This window comes from Equus przewalskii, chromosome 7, assembly GCF_037783145.1.
Source record: "Equus przewalskii isolate Varuska chromosome 7, EquPr2, whole genome shotgun sequence".
NCBI classification, from domain to species: domain Eukaryota; kingdom Metazoa; phylum Chordata; class Mammalia; order Perissodactyla; family Equidae; genus Equus; species Equus przewalskii.
The window spans coordinates 22,029,302-22,042,551 of NC_091837.1; the positions used below are offsets into that span (position 1 = coordinate 22,029,302).

Consider the following 13,250-nt stretch of genomic DNA (forward strand, 5'->3'; position numbering starts at 1 on the left):
AGTGTGTTTTCTTAATATCCTGGAAGGTTAGTTGTCAAATGATTTTTCTTCTTCACCTTTAGTTCTGGTTCAAGGTATCTCTAGAAAAAGACAAGACTGAAATATTCTCTTTGGTGGATAGAGGTCTGCTTCAGAAGGAGGAAAGCTGGCCAGAGTTGGGCAGCACTGAAATTCCACATCCTCATGATGCTGATTCTGTAAGCTTCCTTTTTAATATCTCCTGAACCCAAATGAGTGTTAGTCAGTTGTCCTGATTCAGGCATCTGTCTGTTTTACCAGTAGAGGGCAGGAGACACTTTTCTTAAAACTGTGATAAAGAAATACAGAGGGCAGAAAAGCTGAATAGATGCAGTGATGTACAAAGCAGCTTATTGCTGTAGACTCATAAGTGTCTGTTATGTCCCCATTTTGTGGGAAGAGGACAAACGAAAAGCAAGTGTCTAAGCAGGGCAAGGATTTTGCAAAGACCATAGTCATGATAGATAGAGCCTTTAAATATTGTGGCAACAAAGTCAAGATTGTGAAAACTTTTTTTTAATTCACATGTAGCAATTTGTACATTATAGCAAAATTTGCATTATTCAAGAATAAGTTACTTGTACAGTACATAAACAATACATAAAAATTTGCCAAATACCTTCTGCCTATAATGGTACAAGATGAATCCATTATCTGTGTTGTCATTACAATGTGCTGTTTATTCCAACCAAACACTGGATGTCAGATGTGTCCTTGTTAAGAGGCAGTGGATAATATACTATCAAGTTCCTCTAGCCTGTGGGAGATGTTAGCGCTTACATGACATTTGCGATAAGAGACTCAGCCCTGAATAAAAGCATGAAGGAATCTCAGGCAACCCTTAGGGAAGGGTTCAAGGCCTTGATTTGAGGTTAAGAAACTGTTATGTAAAAATAGTGTTCTGTGGCCTAAGATTTTAATGATTGCTATTCCTTTTTCCTGCACGGTCCAGAAATGATCAAAGGCAGAAGATTTATACCAGATAAAGCCATATGGATTGCTGGTCTAAATTCAAGGCAGGTTAGTTGACTTAATTCTTTGGTGCTGGTGACTGTTAGTTTGTAAAAGTTCATTAAAGTCAGATGAAGGAAGTGATGGTGCTGGCAGCTGTCACGCTATCCTTGTTGTCTGTAATTAAAGATAACTGGAGGGATCATGATGCTCACTATCCATTTGGCACTCAGAGCCTGAGCTCTCAGTGGAGACTGCTGGCTTGGCCTTTTGTTGCCAGCAGCAGTCACATCGGGACTGGAAGGAGGGTGGTGGAATGTGCTATGACCTCGGTGGGCTGGCTGCAGCCAGCAGGGTCACTGCCTCACTGCCTATGAGGGCATCAAGCCCAGGGACCCACTGCTCCCTTTCCTTCAGCCTGACCTGCTCTACTAGAAAGAAAAGGCATTGGCTTAGTGTCACTTCCTCCCAGGCCATGAGGGAGCTTTTTGTTGGAATGTATTTCAGCTGTCCTGGTAACTGGGACACGTTTAGAAAGGAAAGGTTTTTCTTGAACATTTGACACCGAGGCAGTCTGGAGGTGGGTGACTTCCAATTCTGTCAGTCTGAGCTTGAACTTTGTGGTCAGTGGGTCAGAACTGCTAGTTTGCTGTGCCTGGCTTGTGTCTTGGCACTACCTGAGAATTGTATATTGAGAGGCTGCTAAGAAGTGAGTGCCCCTGGTTTGAAGATGTCATGTCCCCCACTTCTGGCTGGAGGGAGGGAACTTTCCTGGTTCATTGTCTACTTGACCCCTTTTCTGTGCAGACAAGGGGCAAATCTGGAACAGTGACTTGTCAGCATTGACTTTCAGTGATGAGCTTTCTCTTTTGAAAGAGAAATCCAGAATAGTGCTTACTCATCTGGTTCACACTTTGCTTAGCATTTGTTACTTAGAGAAACCTACTTGATGTGTAGGAAATGAAGACAAGTGTCCTTAGAAATGAACCACAAATCTGGATCAGGGTTAGACCTGCTTTACAATCGGTGAAAACACCCAGGATTATTGGTTTAAAAGTGAAGAGGTGGCTGCTTGCCTCTCCCCCTCCCCACCAAAAAAAACCACAGAAAATTCTAGAAGCAAAAGTCTGACTTCTGACCCCTTGAAGTAGAGAATGGTTAGAGGGAGCAGACCAAACCCTTACCCCCAGATAAGGCAGTCAGCAGTTAGTTTTAGGCCAAGGTTTAATTTTAGCCTCTGATTGATGTATCTATAAATGTTGAGCTGTGCTAAACTCCCAGTTTCCTAGAAGCCACTTCGGTGAGCCTGGTGGCTGTATTGACTCTGCTGGCAGCCAGGAGCAGCAGACTCCACTCTGTCACTGCCACCCTTGTTTCTGAGCCTCTGTGTGAAAATTCTGGGAGGAGCCAGCCCCCCTATGAATTGTATCACTTGTGAAAGGCAAGTATAGATGACGATTTGACTGGAGGACCTCCCTGGATGTTGGAGATGGTGTGTGCCCGTGTGTACATGCACACTCATTCTTCATCAGATGAGGCAGTAACCAGCTGGAACAGAATGTTGATTGTGGGCTATTAAAGGAGTTTCTCATTAGCTGTGGCACCAGATTCCTAGCTTCCATTTTGGCTCAAGAATGAGCCTAAAACCTTGTGGGATAATTATAATAAGCCATTAGATGCTTCAGGGGCTCTGAGCCAGCCCTGTTGGGAAGCATTTACTAGAAAGGGCTCAGGAGCCCTTCCCCTTTTGCTTGTTCCCCCTCACCCCTCAGTTTTAACTCGCACCATAGAGCTGCTGTAAACCAGAATCCAGTTTTTATTCGTAAGGCACCAGGGTAGAACTGTTCCTTGCCAGCCTCCTATTTCAGTAACTGCCTGAATTTCCCTGAGGGTGACATGCTTCACTTCTCTACATTTAGGAAGGACAGTGGCTACTCAGCAGCAGGTGACTGTCCTGAGAATGCAGTAGACAAGGAAGCCAGGTGTGCTGGCGCAGACCGGGAACTAGTCAAGTTGGGTTTGCATAGCTGTCTACAAAAATCACATGGGTATTAGTTCAAACAGTGCAATGAAATAAGCAATGGTTTAGTTTTGAAACCTGAATCCTTTGAAAAATTAATCTGAGGTAAAATGTTTAAAATCATTTTTGACCTTTAGCTTGTCCATCTGCCAGAGCTTGTCCTAAAGCTGAGAGTCAAAGCAGGATAGTTGTGGTCACCTGTGGTGTGGGTACAGCAGCCCTACCACATGGACTGAAGCTACAAAGGGAAAACCATATGAGAATCCAGGGCTTGTTAGTGTTTTGGGCTTCCTGATGACCCCCCCAACACCCAGTAGAAAGCCTGTCATCATCTGTGACAGTGTCAGTGAAAAAAAGAATGAGTTTCCACTGCCAGCTCTGGCCCTCACCCCACCGTCTCCTCTCAGAGTAACGGGGACTGGTCCAGGACCCAGGGCAGGAGCCAGTGGCATCTGTGAACAAGAACTACATCTGTAAACAATAAGGAGAAAGCCAGGTGATGGATGAAACTTATAGGAGGCCCTTTAACAGGCCTAATAGAAGGGTCACATCCAAACTGGAACAAGCTGTTAACAGTGTCCCTTAAATCTCTCTCTGAAAGGAGGAAAAGACAGTTACATTCACAGGTTCCCATCTCTGCTTGCTTGTGCTCCTTGAGGGCGTCTGTGAGGCCTGGGCTTCCTCACTGCCTGTCAGAGAGGTGTGTACTGATTGTCTATGGCCCGCAGGTGGCTCCGGGAGGAGGAGTCCATTTCGTAGTCTGAGTCCCGGGCTCGACTGGCAGGCTCGGGCTCCAGGTGCCGCATGCTGTTGGCCAGTTCCTCAGGCGAAGGCACCAGGTGGAAGATCTGCTCTGGGGGAGAGGATCGGCCTGGGAGACCCTCTGGGTTGAGCCCCCGCGGGCAGCCAGAAGTGCTAAGGTGGGGAAGGCCCAGCTCTGAATCCCAGTGAGACAGGGAGAAAGGGAACAGGACAGTGTTGGAGGAACCTGGGGGACAAGTGACCAAGAGAGAGACCACACCATCAGTGTTAATGGGGCAAGTGTTGGAAGGACACGAAACGAGATCTCTATGCCCCTGGGTGTGCAGCAAGCTTCCACCCCCTACCCAGTTCCCTGTGCCACCCACCCCCTTTATCAAGGCGCATTAGGGTCACACCTGGTGGCTGGGAGACGACTACCACATAGCTGGACAGCCGGACGTCACAGGCAGCCCCACACTCAAGTGGGATGGGTGAGCGCTGGAAGTGGTGCAGCATGTCCACCACCGAGGGAAAGTGGAGGTGCTGCACGCGGCACTGGCCCCGCTCCGTCAGTGACAGGCGCAGGTGCTGCCGGAGACAACAGTAGGCTCAGGCCCTGACCCCTAAGGGCCTTGAACTTGGGGGAATGGGGGAAGCCCCACCTGCCCTGCCCCATACCTTGGCGATGCCCTGGAAGTTGAATGTGAGCACATACTCCCCACGCCGGGTCTCACTCTGCCGTACCAGGAACACTCCGTGAGCGTCAGGACCCTGCAGCTGAACCAGCTGAGCTGCCTTCACTCGGGAGATGGGGCCATGGAACCAAGGGTAGCAGGACAGGAAGTGATCTGTTTTCTGGCAGGCTGGGTCCAACAACCCCCCAGGAGAAGCACCTGATTGGAAGATGGGTGATGGTGAGCCCGTGTGAGGCCTTATATCCTGGGCTGAGGTTGGGTTCCAACAAACCCGGAGGACAAAGACGCGGATCCACTCACCTTGGTTCAAGGAATCTGTGCTTCCCCTTGGAGAGTTGGATGTGCCGGCCTCTAGGGCTGAGGGAATATGCATTTCTGGGTCTGTGTTCTCCAGCCTGCTGGAGAAGAGGCTGGGGTTAAGGATCTGGGTGGGTCAGGGGTAGCAGTAAAAGCTATGTCACCAGTGGGGCCTTAGGGTCTGAGGCCTCACCCTTGGCCTGTGCACTCCCGGAGCTCAACCATCCACGAATTCAGCTGCTGCTCATCTCCCACCTCAAAGATGATGTCTGTCCGGTCCTTCACCTGGCAGAGATAAAGGGAACAGCTGTGTGGGATTCCTGAGGTGTGCATGTGTTACACCTGGGTGTGGAAAGCACCATCACTTACCTTCAGCACAAAAGTGTAGAGGTTGTCGGGCATCTCGAGGCGTGTGCATCGCCGGACTTCCTGGATGCTGGAACAGGCTGCTTGTAGCTTGGGCTTTGAACTCTAGGAGACCAAAGAGGACACTCCAGGTTTATCCCTGAAGGCCCTTCGCCCACCCAGGCCTTTGTGTTTTTCTGCAGTCTCCCCAGGGAGACTCCCTAGCTTGCAGAGTGTTTGTGGTGCTGCTGAGCAAGTGCCCCAAGCCTGGAGTAGGTCTGGCATTCTAGGCTGCAGAGGCCTGCAGAGGGCCCTTCACCTATGGCCTCTGAAGCAGTGTCCCCACCGCCCCCTCTCCCTGCTTCACGTAGACCAGCGGCCATTCCAGCTCGTGTGTGTGTTTGCCTGCTGAGAGCTAGGGCACAGAGCTCCCCGCCCCACCAGGTCACACTGGCTGCTGACCCCCCTCATCCCACCAGGCCCAGACAGAGGACATGAGGGCATCCAAGCCAAGCCATGCTTCCCTCTGCGGTGCTGACTCTGCCGGAGGCCCAGGCTTTGTCGTGCTATTAGCTCTCCTCGAGTACAGGTCTGTCCTGGCCTAACAGCAGCCCTAAGAAGCAGATACAATCAGCACATCTTAAAGAGAAGAAACTCAAATGCTGGAGGGGAAGTGATTTGCCTGAGGAAGAAGAGGTCAGGTTTTGAACCCCTATCCAAAGCATACGGCCTGGAACCTCCAACTCCCACACCTAGCGGATCTGCGCTGCCTTCAGGTCTTAGGACGAGGAGGGGTGGAGCTGGCTGTAGGGTGGAGTTGGCAGAGTAGCTTAGCCACAGGCTCTTGGGGTTTCTGCCGGCTTGCCCAAAGGGGCAAAACCTGGCATGGCTGGCCCCAGTTGCAGCCAGCCAGAAACCCACATAAAACCTTGGGCCCAGGAGTCTCCCCCGACATCCACCACACACAGGGTTCAGAGAAGGCGGGAGATGGCTCCCTACCTCTTTTCCAGCAAGAGTTCCTCTCCTAGGTCCTGACTGAACCTGGCTGGAGCAGGGGCTGACCCTGCAGATGCCTGTTGCCAGGGAGCAGGAGACTCGGGGGGTACCCTAGAACCCAGGAGCCAGCATCTCCAGGGTAGGAGTTTTCTTAGAAGGGAGGTCACCCCTCAAGTGCCCCCCATCTCCTTCACTTCCTCTTGTGACAAGACTGCTAAGATCTTCTCTGGGTCACAAGGTGATTGATGGCTGCCTCCAGCAGAGGCCAAAAGAAGATAGGAACAGGGGAAGAAGCCAGAGCTGAGGTGGGGAATAGACAGAGGAGGCCCCTTCCCTCCAGCAGCTCTTTTCCCAAAGGCCAAGAGACAGACTGGCACACCTGGGAAACACCACAGCCCCTACTAGCAAGCCAGCACAGGGCAAGAGTGGGGAGGTAGGAACAAGAGGCAGACCCAAAGGCAACTTGGTGACAGTGCGGCTTTGGGGGATCTACCACTACCCTCCTCTGCCTCGAAGGTACACCTTGAGCAGAGGCTGCCTTTTCAAAGGTGGTGCAAGAGCTGATCCCCAAAGCCATATGCTTAAGCAGCATCTCTGAGAGAAGGACGGGGACCCTGGGGCCAGGCCGCCTGCCTTCAGCCCCCCACCTGCAGGAAGGCTGAAGAACAGTGAAGTAAGAGGGCAGCCCAGCAGGAGAGGGTTGGGCAAACTGGGGCTCTTTCTGGTCCAGGCCCGCTCCCAGTCCTGCCCTGGTTGTTGGACACAGAAGTCTGGAGAGAGCAGCAGCAACTCTAGCAAACACTGCTGCATCATCTCACTAATGTTCAGATGAGGGCATGAGCTCAGAGAGGGTGCACAACTAGTAAATCCCAGCCCTGAGTGCCCAGCACCAGCCATGATGTTTTCACCTTTCAAGTTTCTCTTGCACGTCCCCACACCCCAGTTTCTCAGCCAGTGAGAGGTGGGGAGCATAGGAGTCTCCCACCTACACTGGATGCGCTGGAGTGCATGGATAACGGGGCCTCTGCTCTCCTGGCAGCTCTCACAGCCAGCCAGCCTCTCAGAGCTGCTCTTTCCTGTCGGCAAAATGGGTAAGGTACAAAGGGCTATTTCCTTCCTCTTCCTGCTTTTGCAGTTGGCCCTGCCTGGCCCCCCACCCTCCCTGCTGGCTCCGGGCCTTCAGGATCACTGGGAGGAAGTAGGCCAGGCCAAGAGGGGAACAGGCCTGGTCTTCCTTTCAGTTCCGCTCTGAGCCCAGGCCCCAGTGTGAGATTAACCAGCAAAGCCACTGGTTTCACTCTGAATGTGGGGCCTTCCATGCCAGCTCCACCCCCAGCAGCTGAGGAACTGCTGACCTGGCAGGCAGTGCTGAAGAGGATTCCACCTCGTCACCCATGGCCAGCCCTGGCTGCACAGATTATGGAAAAGCTCCTCCTTGCTACCATCTGCCTGCTGGCTGAGCATGACACGGGTTCTTTCCTGACTCTTCATAGCAGCCTGTGTCAGAGCCACCCAGGTCAGCCTACTTGTCTTGCCCAGAGCCACACAACTCTAGGGGCAGAGCCAGGTCTGAGCCCCAGCCTGCAGAGGATCCGAGCCAGTGTGCCTAACTACTGTGCTGCCTGATGGGGGAAGATGACAGAGGCTTGGCCCAGATTGGAGAGGCGAGTGAGAACACGGGGACAGGACAAGACAACCCCACTGGTGGCCACAGCCCAGCTGGATGGTCCAGAACAGGACTCAGGAGCACTAGCTGCTATGAAGGGACCAGTGGATTCCTTTCTGGTTGAGTAATAAGATGGGATAGAGCTGTGATGAAGAAACCCAAATCCAAACCCTGGGGCTGTGTCAGCAGCTACAGGAACATTTGGGGGCTTCACGTTCCCCTTTTTCTCACATGCTCTCTATTCTACCTGCCTCATAGATCAAACCAGGCCAGGAATCAGCTGCTCTCTGGACCCACCTCAGAGTCACACTGTGCTTGGGTGATCAAAATAGCCAAACCATTCCAGGTATATCTGTGGTACAAACAGTAGAATGTCACCCCCCACATCCAGTGGCACCCACTCCTGGGGAGGAAGTCTTCTCAACTCCCAGCATCCAAAAAGCTGGCTTCTTTTTATGGCCATTATGACTCCAGTGGGAATAACTCATTTCTTTCTTTGCTCTGGCTGCCCGGAAGCTCAAAGACAAAGGTGCAGACCTGCTCTGACTGTCCTCACATTTCTATAGCTGACTTTATCAGAGCTGTATAATTCTCTTATGCCTCTAGGCCTTAGGGTTCAGTTCCAACCTTGCCACTTGTATAACCCTGGACAAGCGGCTCAGCCCTCCATGCCTTAGTTTTGTCATCTGTAAGGTGGAGGTATTTAGTAGTCCGTCTGTTTCCACAGGGTTGGTATGGTGATTGGGTGAGCTACTGCAAGTGAAAGAAATGCCTGACTGACAAACAACTGTTAAATTTCCAGGCTGGGGTCTGAGGCCAGCCAAGCTACAGTGTGACAGTATTACAGTCCTACAGTGTTAAATACTACAGCTTTCCCTCCGAAGGACCCAGAAGCTCGGGGCACACCTGCTTTCTCTCAACCTTACAGACCCTGTTTGTGATACCCTGCAGTGAAATTCCACATAATAGAACCTACCTACATACATACCTAAGAGAAAGGGAAGACAGCGGAATGTAATTTATATTAAAATAAAAGGACTTCCAATGTGACCGTGCAGACAACACAATGACCTACTTGCATGCTTCTGAGTCTGTTTTGAAAAGGTCAAGAACATGAAGGAGCCAGAGGGCAGGCTGAGCCCTGAAAGGACAGTTAGTCTGTTCAGTGGACAGTAAAACTGGGCAGGAAGTTCCATGGGCTTCTGCATAAGACAGCGGAGGCTGGCTCCAGGTCTGTCATCTCTTGGAGCCGGGTATGGACAGCTGTGCCTCAACCCACACGTTCACCCAGTCCTCCCCAACTCCCAGGGACCGAGGGTCCCTCACCCCCTCCTGCAGGGCTTGGGGCCTCGAGTCTGCCTGGAGAGAATGAGAGTGATGACTGGAACAAGGCCTTTCCTGTCGCTCTCGGCCTTGCTCTCCTTTATGCCGTCTCCTGGGAACCGTCCCACCCCTGCTGCCGCTCCGTGTGTGTGAAGGGGCAGGGCCACATGCATGTGCTGGGGCCAGGCATGGCCCCTCCAGGCTGTTCCAAGGACTCGGCTGCACTCTACTCTGCCGTGTGCTCAGAACCATCTTGAGTGGGGCCCTCACAACCACGGCAGAGGGACTGGTCAAGCTCGCACTGAGCTCCAGGTGCCATGGCCCCAGCAGGAACAAAACACACACAGTCCCTGACTCCTGGAAGCTCTGAGACAGATACCCAACAGGAAGGAGACCTGAAGGGCGAGAAGCCGATGGGAGCTGGAGTGGTAGGGAGGCAGTGAAGGGCCAACCTCAGTTACAGAGGAAACAGGGCTGAGCTTCCCAGGTGCCAGGAGGGCCCTTGCAAAGGCCCTGAGGTGGGGAACTACACAGGCGTTTAAGGAGGCTGACTGGATTCGTGGGCTGCAGGAGTCCCCAGGGGGCCTTGAGGCTATGGGAGTCAGTCTGGGCTTATTCCAAGGTGGAGGTGTGGGAATGGATGTACAGATCTGGAACTCATGTTAAATACCTAGAAGCAGGCCTACTGGTTGGGCCAGACCCAGCTCTGACCTGCCTCTTTCATAGGAAGCTGGAGGGGAGACATCTCATTCACACCTAGGTGGCCGAGGGCCTGACATGGAGGGCCCCATGGGATGGACAGGCTGGGCCCTCACAGTGGCCTTGTTCCAACCGTTGTGCCCTGCCCAGCCACTGGAGGGGCCTTTACTCCTCGCGTGGAAGTCCCGAGACTCCCCCACCAGCCCTCTGGCAGTTGCCTCCCTGAGCTTTGTGGCCTCATTCCCTCCTGCAAAGAGCTGCAGTGGGACAGGAAGTAGGACATAGTATACGGCCAGAGGTCTGGGTCCCAGCCACACATCGAGGCCCCCGTGCCCTCCAGTCGGCATCTCAGTGGCCTGGGGCCTGGCTCTGGAGGTGGTTGGATGAGCCTAGCTCCATCACTTCCTGCCTTTGGGAAGCTTGGGCATGGTGCTGACTGCGGCCTCAGTTTCCTCTTTGGTAACCTGGGGGCAGTAAGCAGATCCTGCTGGCCTCCCAGGAGGAGGGGTAGGATGGGAGGTAGTCTTGGATGAGGGCCTGAAAATTTAAAGGATCAGAGCAAATTCTAGATCCCAGTAATGGATAGCTGAGTCACCCCATCCCAGCCTAGAGCCCAGAATGGAGGCTGCCTGGATGAATGAATGAAGAAACAGATGGAACATCATTATGGAAAATGCTTAATCAGCTCTTACTGACTGGTATCAAAACAACAACCTAAAACACGAACAAGAAAAAGAAAATGCCCCATCTTGTTCCAAAAAAGATTTCAGTTGAGTTACAGGGGTACTCAGAGCAGGAGCGAGACAACTGCTAGAACATGGACCAAAGTTTCACTTGCCACAAATTCATCTCTGAGTTTCCTGGCAGCCAGTGCAAACAGATTGTGCAACAGAGGGCAGCCTCTCGTGCACGGAGACTCATGTGCGCAGCAGTCCTGGTGCAGACACCTGTTGAACCCAGGTGTTCCCCAGACTTTGGCCCCCAGTATCCTGCTCAGAAACCTCTCTGGAGCCCACACACCCACCACACAGCAACTTCCCCATCCTGTGTTTTGGGAATTCGTTCTGGCCTTGAGTCCCAACTCTGCCTCCTCCTCCACAGACAAGTGACGCCTCTCCCAACCTCAGTCTCCGCTTTTAGAAGGTGGGATAACAATGCCACTACCCTCCTGGGAGAATTTGGTGACACAGTCTGCAGAGGCACTCCCAGTGGGCGTGGAAAGGTCCAGGGAGGATGGCACGAGGTGGAATGGGCACTCCGCCTTAGGAACCCAGTCTTAGGAAGACCGATCTGCTCAGGAGCAAAAAGCCCCTCCCTGAGGAAGCTTTCCTCCATTGTCACTCGCCCTGCGTAGCCACAGCAGCTTCCACAGCCGTCTCCCTGCTGCTCAACCCCCAGCTTAAGGCCTCCCTGCCCCCATGCCATCTTTGAGTCTTCAGCAGGGCGCAGAGTAAGTGGCTATAAATGTTTGCTGAACACTAGGGAGTGGAGAAGGTGGAGGGAAAGGCATCGGAGGCCAAGGGGATAGCGAGAACCAACACCCAGAGGCCAGCAAGTACAGACGAATCCACAGGACAGCAGGGGCAGTTCTGACAGACCCTCACACCACCCTTCAGTGAGTGCCTGCTGTGCCAGGCCCTGGGCAGTGGCTGTCCACCAGCGCTTCTGGACTGTCCAATTCACAGGAAAGAGCATCCTATCAAGGAATGGAGGTGCTAGGACCAAGGACGTAGGAAGGTCACTGTCCCAGAGTCAGGTACGGTAACACTGGTAGAAACCCATGACAGCCTGCTCTGGACCACTGTCTGCCTGAGGAACAGTGTCCCATGACCCCTACAGCCCACGAGGCTGCTGTTTTATCCCTGCTTCACAAATGAGGAGCTAAGGCCAAGAAAACCTCCTGGGGGCATTGGTCACGAGCCAGAGAATACTACAGCTGGCTAGCCTGGAACCTCTGGAAGTGAGCCTGGGACCTGCCTTTTAACGTGGCCCGCGGGTGGATGGGAAACGCACTGGCATCTGAGGGCCGTCTCCCCCTCCTCCTCCAGGCACCAGGGAGCCACAGGAGGCTTGGGGGAGAGAAGGCACAGTCCATCCCACAGAGGCAGAACAGCGACGCTGGGAGCGTGGGCTCCGGCCAGTGGCCTCAGCCTCGGCAGCCGCTGGGTGAAGGGGGTGTTCACAGGAAACCCTACCGTAGGGGAGCAGGCAGAACAGGAGGACTTCCCGAACTCCCTGGGAAGTGGGCAGCATCAAAACTGAGCTGCCATCCGTCAGTCCATCAGTGCTGCTCCCAGACGTGTCCAGAATCCAGCCATTTCCCATGCCCTTTTCTGCTCAGAATGCTCCTGTGGGCCCCATCTCATGGAGAATAGAAACCTGGATCCTCACCATGGCCCACAAGACCCTGCACAGTCTAGACCTTGTTACCTCCTCAACCTAATCAACTGTCCCTTTGCTCAAACTGAACCAGCCACACTGGCCTCCACTGTTCCTTAAATGTACCAAGCACACTCCTACCTCAGGGCCTTTGCACCTGCCGTTCTCTCTGAAAGGCAATTCCCCCACATCACAAATCTGGCTTTTCTCAGATTTAGGTCTCAGCTCAAGTGTCACTCCTCAGGAAGGCCCTCCCTGACCACAGTGTCACATACACACAGTTACCATCACAGAGCCCCCATTACTTCCTTCACTGCATTTATCAACCTGTGAAATGAGCTCTGTAGGACTCACTCTTCTCACATGGCCTTCTCAGCACCGCGTGGTGTCTGGCAGGTTGTGGGTGCTCAGTTTCATTCCAACAACAAATACCCCCCCCACAGGCCTTTTGTTTGCCAAGTGTCGTGAGTGCTGAAGACCAGCGGGCACAGGGTGTGGCCCCCTGCAGACCCGCCTTCCCAGTGAGGGCTGTGGGGAAGTGACAGGGATACTTCAGGTAGTGTGATCAGGGCGAGGATGGAGGCCTCGCAGTCGGGGCTGTGGGCTGGGCGTCCCAGGGCTCCAGCTGGCCAGGGCAGAGGACACCCCCCAACAGCACTGTTGTCAGCCTCCTGCTACACATGGAGAAATGGAGGCTCTGAGAGGCAGAATCCATGTCCCCGGCCATGGAGGAGGGGCCAAGTCAAGCTGGGGCCCAGCCCGGAGCCCACAGCACATGCAGGCCGTGCTCTTCCCGCCCCAGGCCTCTGCACGTGCGATGCCCTGCCTGACCCAAAGTGCGGGGCTTGGCAGAGGAGACCTCCCCTCCTCCAGGGAGCCCTCTCTGATCACCAGGTCGTGGTTAGTGCGGTTCATGTGCCTCTCCCTCGGCGCGGGGCTTATCAGGCCCGGCCATAATTTCCTGATGATGCAGCCGCCCCCACCATCTGACTGGGAGTTCCTCTCGGGGTGGGGACAGGGCACCAGACCCTGTTCCCAGCTGGGGCCCAGCACCGGGTCCGGTCCTTGGAGAGGGTTTGTCAGACGGGTGAGTGGCTGGGTGCGTGCCTAGGGCCCCAGC

General features: G+C 53.5%; 1 protein-coding gene across 2 annotated transcripts in view; it reads right to left on the bottom strand.

The window, feature by feature from the left end:
* Positions 1 to 512: 512 nt before the first annotated feature.
* Positions 513 to 13,250, bottom strand: part of SH2B3 (SH2B adaptor protein 3) — a 37,280-nt gene continuing 24,542 nt past the window's right edge. Inside the window, exons 3-8 of one of the 2 annotated variants that reach the window (XM_070628954.1) lie at positions 5,092 to 5,193; positions 4,916 to 5,007; positions 4,726 to 4,820; positions 4,409 to 4,623; positions 4,147 to 4,318; positions 513 to 3,977 (exon numbers count right to left, since the gene is read on the bottom strand). In XM_070628954.1, the coding sequence (XP_070485055.1) occupies positions 3,682 to 3,977; positions 4,147 to 4,318; positions 4,409 to 4,623; positions 4,726 to 4,820; positions 4,916 to 5,007; positions 5,092 to 5,193 (972 nt within the window). In that variant the 3' untranslated portion in view covers positions 513 to 3,681. Of the gene's footprint in view, positions 3,978 to 4,146; positions 4,319 to 4,408; positions 4,624 to 4,725; positions 4,824 to 4,915; positions 5,008 to 5,091; positions 5,194 to 13,250 lie in introns of both variants that reach the window. The other variant, XM_070628953.1, reaches the window with a different exon arrangement.